At 39.6% G+C, this 23178-nt stretch overlaps 1 protein-coding gene and 1 long non-coding RNA gene across 15 annotated transcripts in view; one reads left to right on the top strand and one right to left on the bottom strand.

Moving 5' to 3' along the window:
- Positions 1–23178, bottom strand: part of LOC101155104 (inositol 1,4,5-trisphosphate receptor type 1) — a 109262-nt gene that overhangs the window by 67572 nt on the left and 18512 nt on the right. For 8 of the 14 annotated variants that reach the window (XM_020703413.2, XM_020703419.2, XM_020703417.2 and 5 more), the window contains exons 4-36: positions 19018–19133; positions 18832–18918; positions 18169–18327; positions 14641–14739; positions 14431–14514; positions 14175–14321; positions 13435–13539; positions 13213–13257; positions 13040–13069; positions 12533–12687; positions 9940–10039; positions 9696–9856; positions 9424–9565; positions 9185–9343; positions 8931–9103; positions 7898–8017; positions 7629–7820; positions 7187–7438; positions 6946–7087; positions 5272–5428; positions 4968–5161; positions 4755–4893; positions 4585–4639; positions 4333–4498; positions 4080–4247; positions 3916–3987; positions 3517–3654; positions 3295–3420; positions 3010–3210; positions 2494–2745; positions 713–838; positions 434–562; positions 249–266 (exon numbers count right to left, since the gene is read on the bottom strand). In XM_020703413.2, coding sequence (XP_020559072.1) covers positions 249–266; positions 434–562; positions 713–838; positions 2494–2745; positions 3010–3210; positions 3295–3420; positions 3517–3654; positions 3916–3987; positions 4080–4247; positions 4333–4498; positions 4585–4639; positions 4755–4893; positions 4968–5161; positions 5272–5428; positions 6946–7087; positions 7187–7438; positions 7629–7820; positions 7898–8017; positions 8931–9103; positions 9185–9343; positions 9424–9565; positions 9696–9856; positions 9940–10039; positions 12533–12687; positions 13040–13069; positions 13213–13257; positions 13435–13539; positions 14175–14321; positions 14431–14514; positions 14641–14739; positions 18169–18327; positions 18832–18918; positions 19018–19133 — 4409 coding nt within the window. The remainder of the gene's footprint in view (positions 1–248; positions 267–433; positions 563–712; positions 839–2493; positions 2746–3009; positions 3211–3294; positions 3421–3516; positions 3655–3915; positions 3988–4079; positions 4248–4332; positions 4499–4584; positions 4640–4754; positions 4894–4967; positions 5162–5271; positions 5429–6945; positions 7088–7186; positions 7439–7628; positions 7821–7897; positions 8018–8930; positions 9104–9184; positions 9344–9423; positions 9566–9695; positions 9857–9939; positions 10040–12532; positions 12688–13039; positions 13070–13212; positions 13258–13434; positions 13540–14174; positions 14322–14430; positions 14515–14640; positions 14740–18168; positions 18328–18831; positions 18919–19017; positions 19134–23178) is intronic. The other 6 variants (XM_020703425.2, XM_020703418.2, XM_020703422.2 and 3 more) reach the window with 4 other exon arrangements.
- Positions 7708–11140, top strand: LOC105354127. The gene is made up of 3 exons (XR_908824.2): positions 7708–7823; positions 7912–8004; positions 10957–11140. It is a non-coding gene; the product is annotated as an uncharacterized LOC105354127 (long non-coding RNA).

Genomic DNA, 23178 nt, shown 5'->3' with positions numbered 1-23178 from the left:
ACTGGGAAAAGTGTTGATGAGCAAATAGCCACCCAAATGTTTGAGGAGTAGACCGACCACATCACATGTTTGCACAGTGTGCAGCACATCCCAGCAAACCTTGTGCAACATTAACAGATCTGGGAGGAACTGAGTCTAGTTGGTGAGTAAGAGATGACAGTAACAAAACCCATAGAGTGAGAACTTTAAGAACAGTTGATGTGGAACACACCCAAAAGTTAGGTTAGGGGGGGGTTACCATTACTTACATATATGTGAAGAGTGATCTGTGAGAGAGCAAGAATGTTATTTTGATTGACATACACATATATTTTAAGGATAAGTCTTTATAAATAAAATGGCCTAAATAAACCCTCAATTTGGGAGCAGGTTGAAGAACTACACAGAAAGTATTAAACTCCGCATTGCAGTGTCTAACAGCAGTCCACGCTACCTGCAGGCTTGTACTCTGGTCAGAGAAAGGCGAGCTGAAGAAACACGTGACAATGCTCATGACGGTCTCAGTTACGTAACGCTCCAGCATGGTATCTGCATGTTTCCTGTCGCTGGTGGTGTTGCACACCTAAAACAGGGACGGCAAACACACATTATTACCATGAGATATCAGCGCTGGGTCACACTTGCTCACTGCATGCTTTGTTGACAAAGGAAGCATCACACTAATGGCATCACATAAAACAGACCAACATCCGGTTATTTACAGATCACATACCCTGCAGATGTCCACAAGAAAGTTTTCAAACAGCTTCCACATGTGGTTGGACGTGTAAATCTCTTTCATCTCCACCTCGGTGTCCACGTAACAGTGGTTCAGGAAGTTAATGTAAGCAATTTTCACCTATTGGAATAGAAAAGACAAATAAAGAAACAATTTATCAAAGGAAAACTCACAGTTGATTACACAACATTTATGCGAATTCTTTCTACTATCGCTTTACTACACACCAGATTAGATACCTAGCTTCTTGATTGCCCTTTGGAAAGAATGGGACTGTGTCTTTGATTGACTAAATGAAACTCTTTGATTAAAGATAGCTGAGATAAGATTGACCCTTTAAAGATGCCGATTCCGCTCAGACAATAGAAATCACAGAATGGAGCAACACATGAGAATAGTCTGGAGTGGCCTCAGGTAGCAAAAATAATAATAGTAATAACTTTAACCGAAGTCACATGCACCGATACGGGGGGTTGACTGGAACAGGTGGGGTAGATTTTTGGATTATCTGAGCCTGTAGAAGGTGGGCCGCATCTTATTGGGAGCACAGGTGTATCTTGTAGTTCCCTTCGGATTTGCATGACCACCTTAAGGGACGTCATTAAAATGGAACGTACCATTGTGGTGCATGTGGTAATGAGGTGTATCGTGAAGTGTCATGAAGTATTTGTAAGGATGATATAAGTTACATGTACGTACAGGTTATGCTGTTGTACCCCTTATGCCACCATATGCAGTGCCTGCGACTCACCTACTTCACCCTTTCTTACCTTTGCATGTTGTATAAGTATTTGCAATGACCTGCTGCCAACAGCATGCCCGTAAAACTAAATGTTCATGAACAATTTTGCTCTGAAGGCTCACCAAGCGAACTTTGAACTTGATACTTCCTGCGAGCTACACACAGGCCCTGTCCAGGTTTGCCTGTTTTTTGCCCGCAAACAGCCCGTATCCATCCGTAAGGGCAGGTGCAACTAAGACCCTATGGACTTAAGGTAAGGTCTTTTCTGATCCACCAAAAGTTCCACCATGGTGCAGAGGTAGAGTGATCGTAAGACCGCCCTGCCCGCCCATATGTCAAAGTGTCCTTGGGCAAGACACTGAACCACACATTGTTCCTGGTGGTTATAGGTTGGTGCCAGTGGTCGGCAGCGAAGCCGCCATCAGGGTAAGAAGCTCAGACCAAACAAAAGTGTGTCTTATTAATCCAGGTGGGAGATAGCTGAGGCCTAAACTAGCAGTAGGGCAGCAAGCTGTGTGATCTCTCCCAAGGGGCAACACTTTTCGATTTACAGAATAACTCTGGAGGAAACACAAGTTAGAGGTACTGAGTGAGGTTCACCAACTAACAACTGGGGGCTTTTCACACAATATCGACTTCACCAAAAAGTAAACACAGTTATTCAGTGGTTTTTGTCTTTATAACTAGATTTTCAGCTGCAGCAGGAGTTAATATTTTGATACTCTTGCTTTCATACTTCATATTAAAACTGCAACTAAAAAGGGGAAGGGTCTTCTGATTGATAGGTGCCCAGCAAATCTTCAATTAATGCCTTTTCTGTGTGTTTTCCAATAACTGGCAGTCCCATACGACTGACACAACTCTCAAGGAGTTCATGATCCAAAGAGTCTTGATGGCTGGAAATCCCCACCAGCCAGAAAAAAAAAGCTCAGTGATTGTCAGCTTGGCTTTTAGGCATGAAACAGAGTCCTTTGAAACTACATGCAAATATTTAGTATTTAAATTCAATCAAAAATAAAATATTTTCGTATACCTCAGGGATGCAGTCTTCATGGGTCACTACTCGCACAATATCATCCAGGGGTAACAGGGAGTTACATTTAATCTCAGTGTAGACGTTCTTCCCTTCAGTGCAAACGGCCAGCAGTTCAACCAGGTGGATGTGGTACATCAGGGGGCTGTTTTCGTCCATGCGGTCCCGTTCGGAGCGCATCATCTGGACCAGAGTCTGAAAGGAGGCCCGGTCGTTGTAGAAGACCAGGACGTCTTCACCAGAGTTTACCAGCTGAGGGGTAGTAAGCCACCGTGAGGACACGTGAGAGCACTAAAACCTTCATCTCACACAGAGCCACTGTTGTTCGAAGTCTGAACAGCATTTTCTTTGAGATTTTAAAAGCAGTGTATGCAGGATGTTGTCACATCTTGCAAAGGACACTGATAGATTGTTGATTTAAAATATTAACTGACTTAAAATATTAACTGTCAGGAAATGGATCACACAGGAACTAGCAGCCAAGCCTTAAAGTGATAGGGTATTGCATGAGCATACCTCGGCCATGACAATGTCCTGACACTTCTTGATGAACTTGTTCTCAGCTTTAACAATAGTCTGCAGAAATTTGAGATACTGAACATGACGCCCGTGGGACTCGGTGCAGTGGACAAAGTGCTGCACCACGCGTTCATTGATCTCACTGCACAGCTGGAAATTGTTCATGAAGATATGCTGCATAGTGACAGCTTCCAGGATCTGTAAAAAATCAACAGGAATTCATCATTTTCAAGTAACACTTCCAGTGGGCAGAAAGTGGAAGTTAGATGAGAGCTTACTCACTCCAGGATTGAGAAACAAATTGATGTGTTTGTGGAGAAGAGCCTGGTTCGGCTGATTTCCTGCACAGAAATTCTGCAGAAACTCATGAGCCAATTTCATGATGTCCTGCATGCGGACATCCTCACCCTGGTGAAAATGCCAAAGGAATACTTATGAATTACAGTTATTTTAACCAAAAGCTCTGAGACCCTTAAAGTGTCCTGATTTGTTTGTATTTTGCACCTTCTCGTAAGGGATCTGTAAGAGTTCAAGCACAACGCTGTGAGCTCCCATGTTCCTCAGCAGCCTCTGCTGCTGCTTCTTGCTTTTCTTTCCTGTGCTGCCTTCTTGAACACAAAGTTTACTGAGGCGGATGAGGATCTGGAAACAAAGCAAAGATGAGGTAAGGTTATGATAATTACACATGCCAACAAATCGCTGGGCATTACACTGAATCTGGTATAACATTAACAAAAAAATAAATACTGCTGACTATGTTGACCTGAATAAGTCAATGTAAAGGACTTTAGTTATACTGGGAAATAAGAAAGAGACTAAAATGATACACTGACTAAAAACTATTATAACTATTTAAAAAGAGGGAAAGCAGGAAAATTATGAAAACTAAATCACACAACAAACCTCTTTTACAACTCTGTAGTTATAGCTGCTGGTGCTTTCTGTTTTCTTCTTGTCTGAACCAGATGAATCTCCCTAAAAAACAGTATGCAGCAATAAAATCAATTATATCTCCAAGATCTCTTTCAATAGTTTTACTTGTCAACAGCTGATTTTGTTCTGGAGACCTTCTTTTTGTTTTCTGACTCTGAAGGTCCATCTCCATCCATCCCATCCTCCCCCTGCCTCTTGTAAACCCAAAGTTCTGACTTCTCCACAATGGAGCGCAGCTGATCCAGATCTGACTTGATCTGCTTGTAGTTGTCCACATCTTGGCTGGTGACCAGCAACTGAACCTGGAATTTTTTGAGGGACACAGATTTTCCCAATTTTCTCCTACAAAAATAAACAACTTTATTCCTTTGAGAAAATACAGCTTACTTGTTTGAAGGCCATGAGAACCTCCTGCCTCTGGCTAAAGTGTCTGAAGAGGAGGTGAAGAGCTCCAGATACAAGGGGCGGATAGTCATGCATGGTCAGGTGCAGCAGGACCCTCAGGAACGTGCGGCCCCCGTGGTCATCAAGGTCTAAAGGAGTGTTTTCCTCACTTTTGGTGGAAAAACAAAGCAACAAAGCTTCACTTCAAGTGAAATACTTCTACATGCTTTGAAATCCAGAAAGGTTGTCAGTCACCTTCCTCCAAAGATCCCCTCGGCTTGTTCCTCAATGTTTTCAAAGTCAAAATTTCCTGTGAGGGAAGGAACTTTGATTAAAATATTTTATCATCAATTTAAAAACTGTTGAAATAAAATCAAAATAAAAAAAGGTAATGAAGGTTTCTGTTAAACCGTGATGTTTCTTGCCTGGCATTTGAGTAGTGTTGTTGTTGCTTGCACTCTGATTGGGAGCGTTTTCTCCTGGTGGGTTGTTCTCATCAAACTCGCATTTGAAAATACAGAGCAAGCAGGAAATTCTGTAGTCAAGCCTCACATTCAAAATGAACTATAAGAAAGGAGAAAATGTTACAGTACAGTCTAATGGTTAAAGTCTCCTGAAAAAGTTTCCTGTGGTTCAACCTGCAGAATCTCAATGATCTTGAGCTTCGTGTCCATGACCATGATGTCTTCTCTTTCTGGTTCCGTCTGTGTTTTCACCACTTCTCCCTCCGGCTGATGAGCTGGTGCGGTGGGCAGCAAACCGCCTCCACGCAGAACTACCTGCGTCATCAGCTCCCCGACTCCATGAATGGACTTCATCACGTTGCTGCCCGCTGAAGAACAAGCAGGGTTGAAGTAAGACATTCACAGAAACAATGAAAACTTAAATGAAACAGTTGCAATAGTATTTCATTTTTCAGGAGTGCAAGAACATGTGGTTCACATTTGTTGTTTTCATCTCCCTTCTCGATCTTGTTGATGGGGTATATGGTGCTGACATGAACACAGTCCAAAATGTTCAGCAAGATCTTGGTCAGTCGGAGCAAGTCACTGAAGTTGTAAAAACCAAAGTAGATGAGGTTCCTAGCCAGGTTTACAACCTGCAACCAAGAAGAGACAAACAACGCCTTTAAAGACCCACTCTGATCATCTGTTGATCTATTGTAAGAGCGTTCCCAGTGGACGGACGGTTGGCACAGAGTAACCCTGCCCACTTCCCCTCTCCGTTACTGGTAGAGCTCTGTTTCCACATTTTCCTGCTAGCTTACAGACCCTCACACACCTAATCTAACATTACCGGTGCAGCAAAAATGGCAAGCAACATTGGAGCTATCCACTCGTACAGTTCTGAGCCAGATGCCAACTCGGATGAGGAAAATGAAAACACACATGGATCTACAAGTGGATGTATTAGAAAGGAGCAGAGCAGGGAGCTTGTGGCTTGCCAACTGACATTTGTACATAAGAACTGCTAGCTTTCTCAAACAGAATTTTTCTGTCTTTCACAATCATTCACAATGATTTGAATCAAGAAATACCTAGAAATGCAATTTTAAGCCTAATTTTCTTTATATGAGTTCTCCATCATCAGAAAAATAACATATGAACATTTTACACACCAAAAACACAATTTTCATCAGGGTGGGTCTGTAAAACAAAAAAACTGCTGTGGACATTGTGAGGATTTTGTGCTTTAGTTTGATTTTTCAGTCGTGCTCTTGGTTTTGATCATGTTCCGTTTTCCCTCCATCAGTAGCACCAGGTTTAGGCTTGGTACATTCACAGCTGTGTTGTTTTGTGTTAATAATCCTCAGAATATTTAAGGCTATGTCCCAATTCCCACTCTTATCCCTAACTACTAAAACACTATATATATATAGTGCACTATACAGTGAGTATTGAAGGAATTGGGGCACAACCTAAGTGTCCGGTTTTCGGTCCTCCTTGTCAGGTCATCTGCTCTGCTTTTTCACTCGTGTAACGCTCCCATTGTTTTTGTCATGTTTAAGTTTATTCATTAAATGTTTAGGTTTCTGCCATGCTGTATGCTGCATTAATGTGTGGTAACACCTCCTCCGAAAACAGAGATTACTACCCATTAAGTGGATGCCTCCACAAAAACCTGTTCCTCAATTCTGTGCAACAATTGCACCCAATGTGTTTTCTCCATAATTTAACCCTGCAGTTTAATTGACATATCGTAAGTATTTAGTTACATCTGAAAATATCACTGTTCCATTTGTTGCCATATCTCAGCAAATCTGCCGTGAGTCCTGAGATTTGATTTATGAAAACGGCCCTAGGTTGTCTGAGCAGATCGAGATCTTCCTTCAAACTCAATGGCAAATTTGTCACTTTTTTGACATATCCACTACAGGCCTGCCACTGACATTTTATAGAATGTGTCTTTTAAATAATAGCAGGTCAGGCACACAGGGAGTGAAATAGAGAGAAATGAAGCTCTGGAGGAAAAAAAGTAAAGAAAAATGTATTTAGCAGCGAAACTGTTTAGTCAAGAAGCCTTACTGCAACACATAATCAACCAAATACAGTGTATTAATTTTGATGTTTTTATTCAGTCAATTTCTTATCTGATCTGGTGTAGAGAAGACATTACCTCAAAGGTAAGCTTGTTTTTCTCCTTGTCAGTGAAGGGAATGTTCTGTGACACCACCTCTCTCAGGTAGTTCTCCACAAAATCCATAGTGAGGCTGAATCGTTCTTTGATTTCATCTCTGGAGTTTCCGTCATTGTCATAGCTGCACCACAAAGAAGGAGGGAACACATTCAAGAGAATTACAGTTTTTTATTTTTGATAAATATGAACGAGTCAACACAAATCAATAAGTGGAACTTACTCATCAATAGCGATTTTAGAAGGAATTTCTGACCACAGTCGAGCGTATTTGACAGGAGTGACCTGTTCCTGAGGGTCACGGTCCACGTGCATGTGCAACATCAGGCGGCAGAAGGATGCTCGGAGGTCAAACGGCAGATCCTCATCGGACATGCAGCGCAGAATTAAATCCACGTCCAGTTGATTCGATATCTTGTTGATGGCCAGGTACTGGCGGTCCAGGCACATTCGGGCAAAAAGATTTAACTGGCACCTAGAGGGGAATATTTCAAATTTGGAGATTTCCTTTTTTCTGGTATATTTATTCACACAGTGAATTTATAGGAAAAGAAATGTAAAGTTTCCTATGTGAAATATCCAAAAAGATGACTCATGTTTATGTCACTCAGGCCTGGAGTGGAACTGCTGAAATACATGTGAATAAAGAGCACAAAACTTCAGACCTGTAGTAGCTGACAACTTCCTGGTCCTCCTTTTGGCCTTCTCTTGCATCCTGGGCCAACTCCCGGACGCTCTTGCTCCGAATATCTTTGGCGTTGTCCTTCCAGAACAACCACACCTCCTCTTCGTCTTCAGCCTGTAGAGGAATGTCCCCATTTGTAGACGTCTCAATTTCAAATCTTGAGAGGACAAGCCTGGTGAGCAGAGGCGAACATCATGCTAGAATTCATAGTTGGCAATGTCCATTAATAAAATTGAACAGATGGCTCACTTTGTCTCTATGAGGATGTCTGCATTGTTGGAGTCCAGCACAGCATTGCAGATGAGCTCCTGAGTCACTGGGATGGATTTACTCATGGACACACAGAGATCTGACAGGTAATCCAGAAACCTTGACACAGATGAAAATATAGTAAATGTTTGAAAAGCAGTGGAGAAACTAACAAGAAAATAATATTAAAGTACACTGACTGTTGTCTTAGAATAATAAAAGGGGTTAAAAGAATTTTGCTAGAAATGACCATTCCTCCAGTACCATTTCAGACTTTAAAGCCCCACTCTGATCATTTTTTATCTTTTTTATTAATGATTATGCAGTTTTTAGCCAAACAAAACAAAAAAATGTGTCATTTTCTAGGACATAGTTTCTGCAGAGCAGCAGAAGTCCATCAGAAAATGATGCCTCTGAGTTGTAGGTGGGACTGCTGCGCTAATTTCCCATCATGCCTTTGTTTACATGCTCTCCCACTAGCTTGCAGTCCCAATCTAGTATTACTGGTGCAACAAAAATGGCAAGCAATATTTGAGCTATCCAGTCGTACAGTTTTGAGTCAAAAACCAGTTCAGAGAATTTAAACAAAGACATACATGGATCCGTTTGTCTGTAAGTGGCAGTGGTGGAGCAGGGAGCCTGTGGCACGCCGATTATAATTTGTACGTAAGAACTACAAGCTTTTTCACATGGTATTTTATCGTCTGCTCCTGATTTACAACAATTTGAATAAAGAAACTCAGAAATGATATCTTAAATTATTTTATACATGTCCTCCGTTCTGTGAAAGTGCTCATGTTACAAACACCAAAAACAAAACTTTCATTGAAGTGGAATTTTAATGACTTCTTTTAATTGACATCTTTTGAATAAAACTGTCAGCATTTTAACCCACATGCTAAACTTAAGCGGTTCTAGTGTCACTTCACTCATTTCAGCTTACATTCATGTTTTGTTGGACCTTAAATTAGGCACAATGGCTGGCTTTGTGTTGGTTTCATGGCAGCATTCATTTCTTGAGCTAAAACCTCACCTGGGCTCCCGGTTCTTCCTCACTAAAGTTACAAAAGTGTCTATTTCAGCAGCAGTGATGTGTTTTTCCAGCAGCTTCCGGTTGTTGTGAAGAAGCGCTGTGATTGTGTCTTCTGCCAACACATCATATCCGATCTGCTTCTGCATGAAGCGGAACTGCTTGGCTATGTATTCCTGTGAGGAGCGCACAGGGAGGGGGGTTATTGCTGAGAGGGAAATCACTCCCATCAAGGTTTTGACTGTGTATAAACTTACTTGGTTCTTCCGATAATCCTGCTGGGAATGGCGGAGAACTCTGTAACAAAGCCTGCAAATATGCCTGAATGGTGCATGGCGCTGATCTCCAAGCTCCTCCAGCCGAAGCATGGGGCCGTCACCGCTGTCTGTGAAAGGGGCTTGGAGAAGCTTGAAGATCTAAAACAAAAAGGCAGCAGGAGGTTTAGCTCAGTAGGAACTCCAAATACCTGTATGAGATCTCTCTGCTTAACTTCTACCTGTTTCAGGATGTTTTGCTCCCTCATGAGTTTCTGTCTTTCTCTGTTGGGTTTGTTAACCATAATCTCCAACACGTCCTGGCCGCTGTTGGGGATGTCTACCACAAAGAAAACTAAATCTTCTAGCAGCTTCGTCACAAACCTTGGCAGTAAACATGAGGGAATAAAAGAAACAAGACATTTGATTTTAGAGAAATATTGGTCCCATAAATGAAACACAAAGTGTTTTGATGATTTATTTTAGATCATGTTTGGAACATTTTCAAGCATACCTCCTTTCATTCTGTGTGATTGTCCCTTTCTCCAGTTTGCCGGCTATGGAAGCCAACACCTTACTCGCATCATTAGCAAAATCTAAATCACGCACTTCTGCTGGTGGCACTGGAACGATGGCAAAGGCTTCTTTATCTTCTTTCACCTCTGATGTTCCAATCTAAGAAGAATAACAAGAGGATAATTAGTAGGATGAAACATAATTGTTAAAAAACGTTAACTGTGTGGCAACAGTTGACTCACCCGCAGCATTACTGGTTTTTCTTCCTCTTTGTCGATGGGGTTGTTGGTGCTGTGAACCCATGTGTTGGTGAACAAGTGTTTCAGCCGCACGTAGGAACTCCTGTTTGACAAAAGAAATATACACAAAACTGATGGTAAATATAAAATTTAAACGCACATCATAGTAAATAAACAGGCTCAAATACATTCAAAGCATTTTCTTAACAGCCCACCAAGAATCACTGATGGAATCAGTTGGACCCCTGATAATAAGCATCTGCTTCGGGGGTGTCCATTTATCCATGTTTCGTATTGTGCGGTGATTTGTTATTTGTAACACATTGTGGAAAACTAAACTAAACTAAAAAAAATCAGTGCCTCATCTCCAGGAAGAGCTTTAAAGACCGACTCTGATCATCTTTTGAGGTTGAAAAGCGTTCCCAGTGGTCTTTTAAATGAGATTATGACTTTTTTAGCCAAAACCAAAAGACTTGGTTTTTTTTCTATGACATAGTTTCTGCAGAGTGGCAGTAGTATATTAGAAATTTGGCTCAGAGCTGTGGGCAAAGGGGAACCCCGCCCCATGTCCTTTCCCCATTGCTGAGAGCTTATGGCTTATTTTCTGTGAAAAATTAGGCTCTTTTTCAAACAACATCTCCTAATATGTGTCCTCCATCATCAGAAAATGTTACAAGAACATTTAAAGAAAACAACAACTCTATTTCATCAGAGTGTGTCTTTAAGAGACTTGGGATCTTTATACGTGCCATGACAGTAACATTTGGTTCAGCTTTTTTGGTTTCCATGTGGAAATGTCCTATATTTTGATGGCTCCTAAATATTTCAGATGGTTCACCTCAAAACTCCATCCATCCATATTCTTAACCCACTAAATCCCATTTGGGGTCACGGGGTTGATGCAGTCAAATACTGTTGGGTAACCCCATGGGTAACACAATCACTCACACTTACATTCACACCTAATCACACCAATTTGGAGTTATCAATTAACCTATAAAATCTGTTATTGATCTGTAGGAGGAAGCTAGTGTTCCTGGAGATGACCCAAGCATGACTTCACACAGAGAGGTCCTAGCCGGATTCAAACCAGGGCCTTCTTGCTGTGAAGCAAGAGTGCTGACGACTACATCACCATGAAGACCAGCTCAAACGTTACTTTGTGTGAACAACTAGTCCCTGAATTATTAAAAGGTTAAACAAACCTAATACTTTAGTATTTTTTCAGACAGAGAGAACACTAGCACATGCAAAGCCCTTATTTCAAATCCGATCAGAGTTATTTTCTGTGTTTGTGTTATGTGTAAATGGAAAATATGGTCAGCACAGCACTAAATCCTCACACATAGTGAAGACTTGCGGAATTCTCACAGCAGATTCGACACAGAAAGCCGGCTGCTGCCACAATCTCAGCGGGCTTTATGCAACGGTCCCACATGAGGCGTGAATTTCCAAGGCCATAATTAGTTCCAGGGGGGGGGGGTATTTCAAGGTAGTGCTAAAAGTAGACCAACTTAAGCTAACATGTCCTGATGACATAACAAGACTTGACAGCAGCTCAGGGAGTTTTGTTTCTGATGTGCAGCATTAGGCAAAGGACTAGAGCAGTAATTTTGCAAAAAGAAATCAATTCAAAATCTAATCAAGTATGTACTTATACTCACACTTGTACTTATTGTTTTATAATTAATACAAATCAAAATAACTTGACATGTAACATTTTACTAACATACAATGATTTCTTCCAAGAAATTGTATATTAATCATAGTAACATTTGTGTTGAAGTAACACCCCCCCATTTGTAAATATAACAATTTAAAAAAAAGTGAGAAGTAAATATTTTTGTCATATATCGACGTCAATAAGCCAATTTGACAACAAATTCAACAAATATAATATTAGGAATGAGTTATTGATGTTGGCATTAGCAGATAAACACAGAAATGTTTCTAACATCCTGTTTTGACTTTGATTGTCAAAACTAGGCTCCGTCATCTTTTATAGCAGGGAGTTTCCACCTCTTGTGCTCACGATCCAGACTGACTGGCTTCCTGTTTTACTCCATTTCAGTAATTTCCTGGTGTTCTTTGCAAATGAAAGAAAATAAAAGGTAGTGTGTCAAGAAATAATTTACAGCATTAGTGTAAAAGTTCACAAATTGACACTGCTCTTTCTCTGTTTACCCTTAGTTAAAGTTTGAAGCACGACTAAAGTTATTTACGAAAAACATCAAAAGATGAGCAAATCAATGAATCAGACATTTCCTTAAAACCCCCCTTATTTATTAATGTTCCAACTTCCCCTAAAAAGACAAATGACTGTCTTCACTCTTTGTTATCTGATAGTCTTGACATCATTGTGGCCAATGTGGTAAAAAATATGTCGTTTGTTAATTTATCACCGCCCGTTGTTTTGTTCTACTTAAAGGTGGACATGTTTTTACTGAACTCTTTAACACAAATAATTTACGTTTCAACCTTCTCCACTTCAAATCAGTGCATACCTAGCTAACTATGTGTTTTGTTTTGACACAGAAGAAAAAATACCCCATTGTGATTCTTAATTAAAAGTACTTTTAATGAACATGCCACATACCTGGGCACCATGGAATCTCCTCCTCTCAGAGTGGTCGGGTCCAGCTCAAAGATGGAGGAGATCTCCATCCCGTCGGGAACGGGGACCAGTGTGCACATGACCTTTTCCTGGGGCGTCCGCAGGCGGCCCCTCAGAGCCTCATTGTCTATATCCAACTATAGGAAAGGAAAGAGGCGTAAACACTGTTTACAAACCATACATTAAATAAAGGATAAAGAATCTATAGCTGTAATATTCAACCATGCAGGTACATCAGTGTATGCAATCATTGACCCTGATGTGGAATTAAAATTTCTAAACCTTTTTTTCGGATTTTTTTTATTTACTTAGAAATAAATATTTAGAACATTTTTAACACATCAGAGTGGAATATTACATGCTGAGACCCTGTGGTGCTGTTTCCTTAAGAAATCCAGTCCTTTGATTCGCTGGTTGCTAAATGAATTTTGATGATGCAGATAAAGGGCATGAAAAGTGAAGTCAAGGAAAAATATTATACAGATGTACCTGGAAGTTAAAAGGAGTAAAGTCCACCACCTAAAAAAGAAGTCCAAGGGCCAGAAAATATTTATATAGGTAGACAGGAAGATAGAAGTAAAAGAATAAATTAAAATAGATTTTGAAAAGATAAATAAAGTCAGCATTATGCTGCAGAAAATGCAAAAAGCGTGTTTGCTCACAGAGGATCGCTGATCAGCACTTTCCTCCTCAAAGTCTGGATTTACCTGGAACAAAAGCAGGTCAAACATGTCAAGATCATTGGTGTCAGGGTTCTCCCTCACTAATTTACGTAACTAGCACTTTTTAACTTTTGACGATTTCAAACCGTTTCTCCAACTTCAGATTCCGTTTGTCTAAAAATTCGAAAGGGAGAATGGTGACATAAAACCCCTGACACAAACCTCACTGACCTCGGCTGCCAAATAGCACCCTGTGGCCAAATGTTTAAACCTGAACAGGCTGTTCCAGTAGCCTGCACCTCCCCTGCAAGGATCGCGGTGGACCACCTGGAGATTAAAGCAAGAAGGGAAGCATGAAAATTGAAATTTAGGGAAAAATGACGCATAAATATTCACATATACAATTACATTTGGTCACAGAAATTCACAGCGAAACCTTCCATCTCAGCCACATGCTAGGCACAACAGGATGGCTTCGACTTGTGAGCTGCAGATGTCAACCAGTCTCCTCACCACAGGATTGCTGGTTCGGTTCTCAGCTACTCCAGTCATGTCTGTCATACTAGTTTGGTTTCCAGTAAGTAAATATGCAAAATGACCATTCAAAAGCAATGTCCGATTATTTATTACTGATTTTTACCACTTCTTTTAAAAATAATTTTAGTTTCAATTTTTTTTGGTATTCACTGTGGATTCTTCTTTCGTTGCTAAAAAAGTCCTAATAATTTTGCCCACGTGTGCACATTAAATAGAGCTTAGCCTTATAAAAAGCCCCTGGAAAACACTACAGCTCATCATTTAGTTACACATTTGCATAATCTCTACAGGTATAGACAACTTTGAGCAGAGCAGATTTAGTGTCATTAATACATTTCAAATATTAACAAGACATAAAAAATCTTGTATTATATAAAAAAAAAACGGGGAAAAAAAATTTAATTTGGAGATTATGCTTAACCTACCTCCACTTCCCACAGTGCTTTGCTGCTTGTGGCAGAAGTCGCAGACTGCCGGCCAGTTGTTCTAAGAAAAACGTGTTGCTTCTTTTTGTGATCGTCACAAGTTAGAAACTTTTCCTGCTCTGCGTGAAACAACCGCACCACGTCCCCCTGCAAATTTAAAACACACTCATCTGTAAGCAGTCAGGCTTTATGCCATGGAGTAATTACTAGAGAGGCTACTGGCTAATATAAAACAGTGAAATCTGTGGACACCTACGCCTTTAAGTATTGTCTCCTTGTTGTCACTCCACTTCATAAAAAGAACTACTTTCCAACTTGTGTTGCAATTCACTGAATTAACCTAAAAGACAGAAGAGGAAAAACATTTACATCATACACTTTAAATTATCTTTCATTATTTAGATGAGACCAATTAACATCTGAGTTTTCTCTAAAACTTGTTTTCAGCACTAGCCTCATTCCTCACCTCATTACATCCTGGGTTGTCCACTAACTGGTGGCTGCTGGCATGTAGAGGCTGCCCCGCATTCACAGGGTTAAGGACTACTTTGTCTCCAATTACAACCTGTGACAGAAACGCAGGAGCATCGAGCAGGAAGTAGAGAAGAAAAACAATTTTTGAGGAAAATTGGAAAAACATATATACTACAAATCCATTGGTTAGAAATACTGCAGTAACTAAAATTTGATTGATTTGATTTATTGATTTATTTCAAGCATTGTAGTCAAAGCAATAAAAGATTTACACATATTTATCAAACTCATTACAAAAATGTTGAAATGCATAGATTAAAAAGACAAAAAAATAAAACAAAATAAAAAAGTCACTTCAATCACATTTGCTTAATTAAATACAGTGATCATTAACCAAAGTTAAGCAGAGCTTGATTTATTGCTTGAAAAGGAGTGGGAAGAAGCGAGCTTACATAGACCCCACCCCTACTGAGTTCATTAATTTGATAGTTTTACATGGTTTATGTAATCCAGTTCTAATCCGATAGATTCTTTTCCAGTAATAAAATCAAGCGCATAGTAATGATTGATTATAATTTAGAAAACATTCATTCATGAATTCAGTAAACAGTAACGGTAACCATTATGTAATAATCATTGATTATTAGAACACATAAAACCATTAATTATTGCTACACATTTTAGATCAAGTAAAGAAAATCAATAGCTTATTGATTGTAATTCAAAAATTTCAGTAATAATTAATGCAAATTACAATGTAATACTCATTGATTGTAATTTAAAGAGCTTTGATTATTTCACCACCATCAAGTTCACACATGTATTTGGAATTATTCAAACACCAGTTGATCATTTACTCCCCTTATCTTTATATGGTGAAATCAGAGTTTCTTCATACTTTGTCTTGAATATTTGGATATTTGAACATTGTTTGAGCTCATTACTTAACCCGTTCCAGAGTTTAGTGCCACACACCGACACACAGAAACTTTTCTTTGTGGTTCTTATCAGTTTGATCTTGAAGTTCCTACATCCCATCAGTTTGTAGCCTCCTTCATTTTCTAAGAACTGTTTTTAGATACTGAATGGTAACAATTTCCCACTGGCTTTGTGTAGAAGTTGTGCAGTGTAAAAAACCACAGAGTCATCCAGTTTTTAAAAGTCTAGATTGATGAAATAAATTGTTTGTATGATCAAGATAGCCGGCTTTATGTATAATTCTGATGGCTCGTTTTTGAAGTTAAAAGAGAGGGTGTAGTGATGTAGTAGTGAACACACAGTGGCGCCATTGTCAAATGTTATTTAGTGACAGAAAATCTGACTAAATAAAACTACTTGAGGAAGTGGAAACTGTAGTTTTTCAAAAACATTGATTATCTGTCTGTTTTGCACAACATGATAACAGGTATAGCTTAAAAAAATCCGGATTGGATCTGACATGGCTCCATTTCCCTTTCAAACATCAATCTAAGAGCTGTAAAAACATATTTTTTCTATCATGTTCCTGCTACCCCATCTACTGATTAAGACACCAAACTGCACTGAAGCTGCTCGGTGCACCATGGCAGGATCAATAAAATGTTAAAGGACAAATCTTCCCAAGGGGGCTAATTATGCATAACCTAAGTAGCCAAACACTCGGCTTAACTATTAGCTTCAAGCTTAAACGGAAGAGGTAACGTCCATCTTTAAATTTCCTTAAACAGTCTTCCCAAGAAGGAAGTGTCACAGTTCAGTTAAGATCTGTGTGAAACAAAAGATTAGCCAGTCCTATCTGCAGATCAGAGAACTGGGGCAACAGCAAGGAGTGAGATACAGGAGCCTCTTCTGGGAGCCCAACCCTCTCAAATTCCTTTTGTGCAGCATTTAGTTGCCTGCAGAGCAGAGCAGCACCTAAAAAGGGTGAAAAATGATTTTTTTTTAGCCTAGTAAATCTATTAAATTGTAGGAGTGAGTAAGTAAGCAAAGTAAATACATCTTTATTTTTATAGCACTTTTCACAGGGAACAACTCAAAGTGCTCCTAAATGTTAAAAAAAAAACTTTAAGCTTTCTTTAAAATGACTCAAAAAAAGAAAAGTTAAATATTACATAAAGCACTTGAAAAGATTACTCCTTACATTTTATTTTTGTGCATTTGTTTAACTTGGAGTATTTAAAAATTTAAAAAGTGTTTACATAAGGAAAACTTCTGCAAGGATCTAGTATTTCTTTTTAAATAAAGAAAGCTGCTCAAGCTGGATTGCTCTTAGAAAGTACGTGCTTCCAGCTTCTACTAAATAGTAATCAAACTGTTTCTGATTCTATTTGCAGAATTCTCAGAAAGTTGAGTTCAGCCGGCCTGATTCCTTTCAGACCTGTTCAATCAAGAACCAAGCCCTACAGATGTTGTCTGACAGTGAGACATGCTGAAAGATTGCACAGCTTGATAACATTATGTTGCCATCCAAAGAATGAAGACAAAGAGTCCAGAGACAAAGTCTATGACATGTATCTGTCCTTTGAAAGACTTTAGGACCCTTTATTTACAAATTAAGAAAACTTGGAATGTGGAACATCCTTAGTGTTAGGAATAATGACCAACCAATCAAAAAAGCTCTTTCGGGAGGTCATTAAAGAAGCTGAAACAGGGAACATGGAACAAAAAAGAATGATTGACAAGGGTCTACAGCCAATCAGAACACAGAAGACAGAGTGATTAAGAAGCATGCACTGTAATAACCCTGTAAACAAAAATGAGCTGTGATACAGTGAGGGACCACCGTACAGGAAAACATCAGAACAACAGTTAAACATGGTGGTGGTAGTATGATGATGTGGAGCTGCTTTGCAACTTCCCGACTTGAACCACTATCTCTGGTAATGCATCCATAAATTCAGTTTTACACCAGAAAATTCAGATGGGTAAAGTCTTTCATCGCTTCAATGCCGTGCTCTAAAGCACTGGAGTTTTGCAGAAGAGCAATGATCCAAAATATATCCAACAGCAGAATTTATTTTCACTTAAAAACAGAGTTTTATGGTGGTCTAATTAAAGACGGCATAGTATTTCTTCTGTTTTTACCGAGTTTCTTTTATTTCTTTTTCTAGAAGGGACCATGGCTTTTTCTGAACATTATTAGTTACCTTTTATCACTTTTTGTTTAGTAAACCCAAAAAATCAGATATAGGCTTAATCTTTATAGCAAGAAGCAGACATTCTTAATCTATATTTATGGCCTGGTAAAACATCACTAAAAAACTAACCCAGCTTCAGGTCTTTACTAACAATATGATTCCAGAAATGCAAAAAAAAAAAAAAAAAAGAAAGAACTGAAAAGGTCTTTCTCAGTACCAAATAAACTTCATTTTGAAGCAAGATAGAAAAACAGCTCTCCAACAGTGACCCTGAAACTTTAGCAACTGATGAGTGGTTCCTGATTTTTTTTTCTTCTAAACACGACATCTGGCCAGGTGTGGTGCTTTGAAAAAGTATTTCGTCTACAGGGCATACCGGTAATTAACTTTCATTGTCTACTCACACTGTCTCCCAGGGATCTCAGCTTGTAGAACGGCTGAATGTAAAACCAAGACCCCTCATTTCCTGCAGAGTCCAGAGTCACCCTCATGGCATTCTTCTCCAGCAGAGCAGGTAACCTCTTGTTCACTGTTAAGTATTTATTGCTTTTCAAATGCAGCAGCTGTTGGCAAAGCAAAACAAAACATCCAAGGATAAAAAAATAAAACTGAACAAATATTTAGAAAAACAAAACAGGAGCAATGAAATATGTAGAGAAACTGGCACAACAGAATCTTTTTATTGAAAATAACTTTTTGAATTGTTGGGTTATCAACATTTTTAATGCAAGGGCTGTAAATGTCCTATGTGATGCCCTTGCTGACAACTAGCAAATCTAACTTAATTCCAGACCTGCGAAAGAAATGCTATTAACTGACTGTGGCAAGAATAAGTCCTGCTGTGGAGTTTCTATTCTGGAAATCAGCTTTATGAAATGTGCTTTAAGGAAATGAAGAAAAAAATGCACCTTTACAGCACATCTTTGAGCTGCAGCAATTATTTAAAACTTTGTCAGACTTAATCAGCCCCATGGTGAATGTTATCTGGCTCACAGTATCAAAAGCGCAGCAACACAGCCCCGCAGTTCTGTTAAGGAGGGCAGCTTATCATAAGCACAGCAGCACACCTGGATGACATTTCCATACTGTATGACGGTTCCCAGCAGCTTGCGGTTTTCAGACTCGTTCTGCTTCTTCTCCAGGTCTGCAGCGTGCTGATAGTCAAGAGAGAAAGGCAGTGAAATTTTCTGCAAAGTCTCTAGATGACAACGTTACTGCAGTTCAGGCCTGAGAAACTAGAAAGTGTGCCTCACGTGAAGTTTATTGAGGAGGACAGTGTCAGTGGTACTGTTGCCTCCAGGTTTGGCTGCCTTCCAGAACTGCTTTTGTGCCGAGTATCTGTTCATAGGACACAGTTTGAAAAGGCAGTCTGAGGGAGACAAGAAAGAGAAAAAGAGATTAGTTGCATTCGTCATTTAAGACAGGTTTGAAAAACAAAATAAGAGGCTTCATTGAACGCAAATGTGTGGCGCACAACATAATTCACAAAACCAAACTAACCCTGTGTTTAGATATGTACATTGGTTTGGCATGTTAGGAACAACAGCCCTGGAACATCGCCTGTTCGTCCTTCCTTCATGTGGGCATCCCTGAACCCCCCTACATTCTTTAAGACGTCTTCCCTTACCGAGAAGGAGGGTCTAAGGGCGGGGATGCCCAGTTTAGCTTAGTCGGTTTGGTTTAGTTTAGCAATCAGTTATTGTATTTTATAACTGATTTTTTGTTTTGTACAACTAGTGAAGCCCGTTGAGACAACTGTGCTGTAATATTAAGCTATATGAATGAATTGAGTTAGCAGAGTAATATGTACAAAGTTTTATGAACAATGTAATAATCTTAATAGGTTCAGATTTTTTAAATTGTAGTGATTTTTCTTTTGGTGTTCAAACTGGAGGAGCAGACAAGCGGGGGGGGGGGGGGGGGGGGGATCTCTTTTTTTTCTATTGTTTACTGGCACAAGTCTGCCACTTTGGGCTGGAAGTGGCTTGGTGCAAAATGTCGAAGCAGAGCAAATCTTGCTCCAGACTTTTTCTTTAACAGCTCTATTCCGATATATAATAGAATAGGCTTCACATAATTCTGTCTGTCAAACAACAATTATTCATTTCTCCTCCTTGATCAATTTTGGCACTTCTGTCAATTAAAGTGGATATCTTTATATGTCAATACCAAATCCAAGTCCCTGATGGGTCAAAGCTCGACCCGGTTTAACTTTCAATAAGCTTAAAACGCACAATATGTGCATTTACATAGACTTATCATTGACTATTTTATTCAGACATTTTAAAAAAAGACTTCAAGGGCAAAGGTACCATAGTTCAGTACTTCACTGATCGTGAAGCCTACTCCCTATATGGTGCTATCTTTATAGGCAGCCTAACTACCAATTCCTGAAGTCATTTTTCCACATGTCTATCTAAATGGCCACGTTAAGGTTCAAACAGGTTTTTGGCAAAAATGAAAAAATTTGATTTTTGGCTTTTTAATAATTTTTTAACAACTGTCTATTAGAGGAAACATTTGGCTTTCAGGTTGCATTTGAGATTTTTGGCTTTGGAATCCTCTGTACAAAGCTCAGCCACTTTTTTCAGCCATTTTTGCAGGAATTTGCATTTCTGAAGCCAGCCTCTTCACAGTTTTCAATCATTATGCTGTTCTATAATTCTGCCCTAGGCAGATGAAAACAATAGTTTGAACTTGGTAATGTTATTGTTCTACTGTCCAGTATTGCAGATGGTTAAGGTAAACAGAATTTGTAAAAATAAAAAATAAAAATAAATTAAAATGCTGGGTGCTGCACGGTGGGGCAGTGGTTAGCGCTCTTGCCTCACAGCAAGAAGGCCCCCAGTTCAAGTCCCCGGCTGGGGGATGTGAAAAACAACATCAATGGGGGACCTTTCTGTGTGGAGTTTGCATGTTCTCCCCGTGTATGCGTGGGTTTTCTCCGGGATCTCTGGCTTCCTCCCACCGTCCAAAAACATGCTTCATAGGTTGATTGGCAGCTCTAAATTGTCCATAGGTGTGAGAGTGAATGGATGTGTGATTGTGGACATTCTACCCTGCGACAGACTGGCGACCTGTCCAGGGCATCCCCTGCCTGCACCCACAAGTGGCCGGGATAGGCTCCGGCAGCCCCGTGACCCCGAAAGGGAAAAACGGTATAGAAAATGAATGAAAAATTAAAATGCCTCCAAAAGTAAAATACGTTTTTTTAATGCCATTTAAGGGGGTAATTTCTTTATAGAATCATTTGATGACTTTTGATGCTTCTTAAGCCTGTAGAAGAAAGCTTGTTAAAAGCAAAACAGCATGCAGAATGCTTCATGTATCTGCAGTGATATCAGCTATGCCTGTTGGTTTGCACTTATTGAAAAAAACATCATAAACTGAAGAACATATCATTAAAATAATAGGATTCATGACTTTAAGACAATCTGCCTAAAGGAATTCTGCAATTATTCATATTTTCTAACAGAGACAGGATGACATGGTTTAGGTCTAAATTAAACTGCTATTAGGTGATATCTATTTGTAAAATTTCTGCCAGTGCTGGTACACCATAGAGCAGTGGTCGGGGACCCATGGCTCGCAAGCCATATCTGGCTCTTTTGATGGCCACTTCTGGCTCGCAGACAAATCTTTAATTATAAGGAAGAAAAAAAAGTTTAATTAGACCAGTCTTTCCCAGGCGCAATGGAATGCCAGGGGGGGCGCGCAGTAGTAGCACTGCTTGGAGAAAAAAAAATCTGCGCCACTATCAGTTTACTATTATCTGTTATATCACAGAGTTTGTACCGCCCTGAAACCTGCGAATTGCCGTCCCTGCAGCTGCGCGCTCCAAATGTTTGAGAAGGAAAAGGGGAGGGGTAGTGAGCGCAGGCAGCGAGGTGAAAACGGTGCGTTGATTGTCAGAACTAAGAACACGCTGCCCGTCACATACCACACACTGCAGCGTGTGAGTATTGCTATACTGACAATGTTTGGCTCCACGTTATTTAGACAAGACCAACACCAAAACCACGCAGCACCAGAAGTCGCATTAATGGTAAGAAATACTCATCATTTATTAGCAACATTTATTATTATTAGTTTTAGTTTTAAACATATTGTATGGGTCTCACGAAATGACATTTAAAAATATGTGGTGTTCGTGGCTCTATCTGCCAAAAAGGTTCCCGATCCCTGCCATAGAGTTTTGAGCTAAGTTCTTTACCATTATGACACTTATATATCTTTAATAATTAAACCAGGTGGTGCAGTGGTTTGCGCTCTTGCCTCACAGCAAGAAGGCCCCTGGAAACAGACCACCAATGGGGACCTTTCTGTGTGGAGTTTGCATGTTCTCCCCGTGCACGCTTGGGTTTTCTCTGGGGACTCCAGCTTCCTCCCACTGTCCAAAAGCATGCTTCATAGGTTAATTGGTAACTCTAAATTGTCCATAGGTGTGAAAGTGAGTGTGTATAGGTGTGTTATTTGTGTGGACCTGTCCAGGATGTCCCCTTGCCTTTGCTCACAAGTGGCTGGGATAGGCTTCGGCAGCCCCGTCACCCCGAATGGGAACAAAACGGGTTTAAAAGATGAATAAATGAATGAATAATTAAACCAGATGGCACAGCGTACTGAAATAGTCCCATACTTTTGAAAAACACTGCTACACTAAATTTCTGAGGCACTTGGGTCCCGGAACAACTACCTTGCACTTTTCTGAATTTATAAAATAGAATCTCAATAACTTTGATATATTTCATTCAGCTTATAGTCTAGTAACACTACTGTAAGATACCCTGGAGTTAGTATTGACCCGGTGGTTTTTTCTTTTCTTTTACTCTCACAAAAACATTGGTTATAGAACTACTTGTTTGTTTTAACTTGACAAATTTAAAAATATATCATTGTTTGTATTTGCTCAACAAAGCTTTACAATTTGTCAGAAGAATCAGATGCTCTTATTCTTCGGAAACACCAGGTACGTGTCTGAAGCTTGTTTTTCCTCAAACGGTTGGAGTGTCTGTGAATTAAATGGGGCACCATCCATCCATACAGTGTGAACATACTGTAGCTTAAGAGTTTAAGAGTCCACAGAAAGCAACAGCTGCCAGCCATCTTTAAGGTTCGACTTTAAGGTTTTGTTGTTGATCGACTTCAGGCTGACTCCAAGGAATAGCTTTAGTTGGCCGGGTCTAGGTCAAGACTTTTGAGTATCAACCTGCTCACTATTCTCTTTACTCTTCATGTCAACTTTACTTATTTGTCTCAATTTTACTTATAACAGATGTTATGTGTTTTTGTGTTGCTTTTTTCTCTTCCTATCCTCTGTGTTGAGGTAGATGCCCATCCTTCCAGAGTCTGGTAAAGACCCTTTCTTTTGTTTTCACATTTTCAAAACAATCTTTCCTGTAGTTTCTGTGTGTAAA

The sequence above is a fragment of the Oryzias latipes genome, chromosome 5, assembly GCF_002234675.1.
Source record: "Oryzias latipes chromosome 5, ASM223467v1".
NCBI lineage: Eukaryota > Metazoa > Chordata > Actinopteri > Beloniformes > Adrianichthyidae > Oryzias > Oryzias latipes.
The sequence above is the reverse complement of the archived record's forward strand: the minus strand, read 5'-3'. Positions and strand labels throughout refer to the sequence as shown.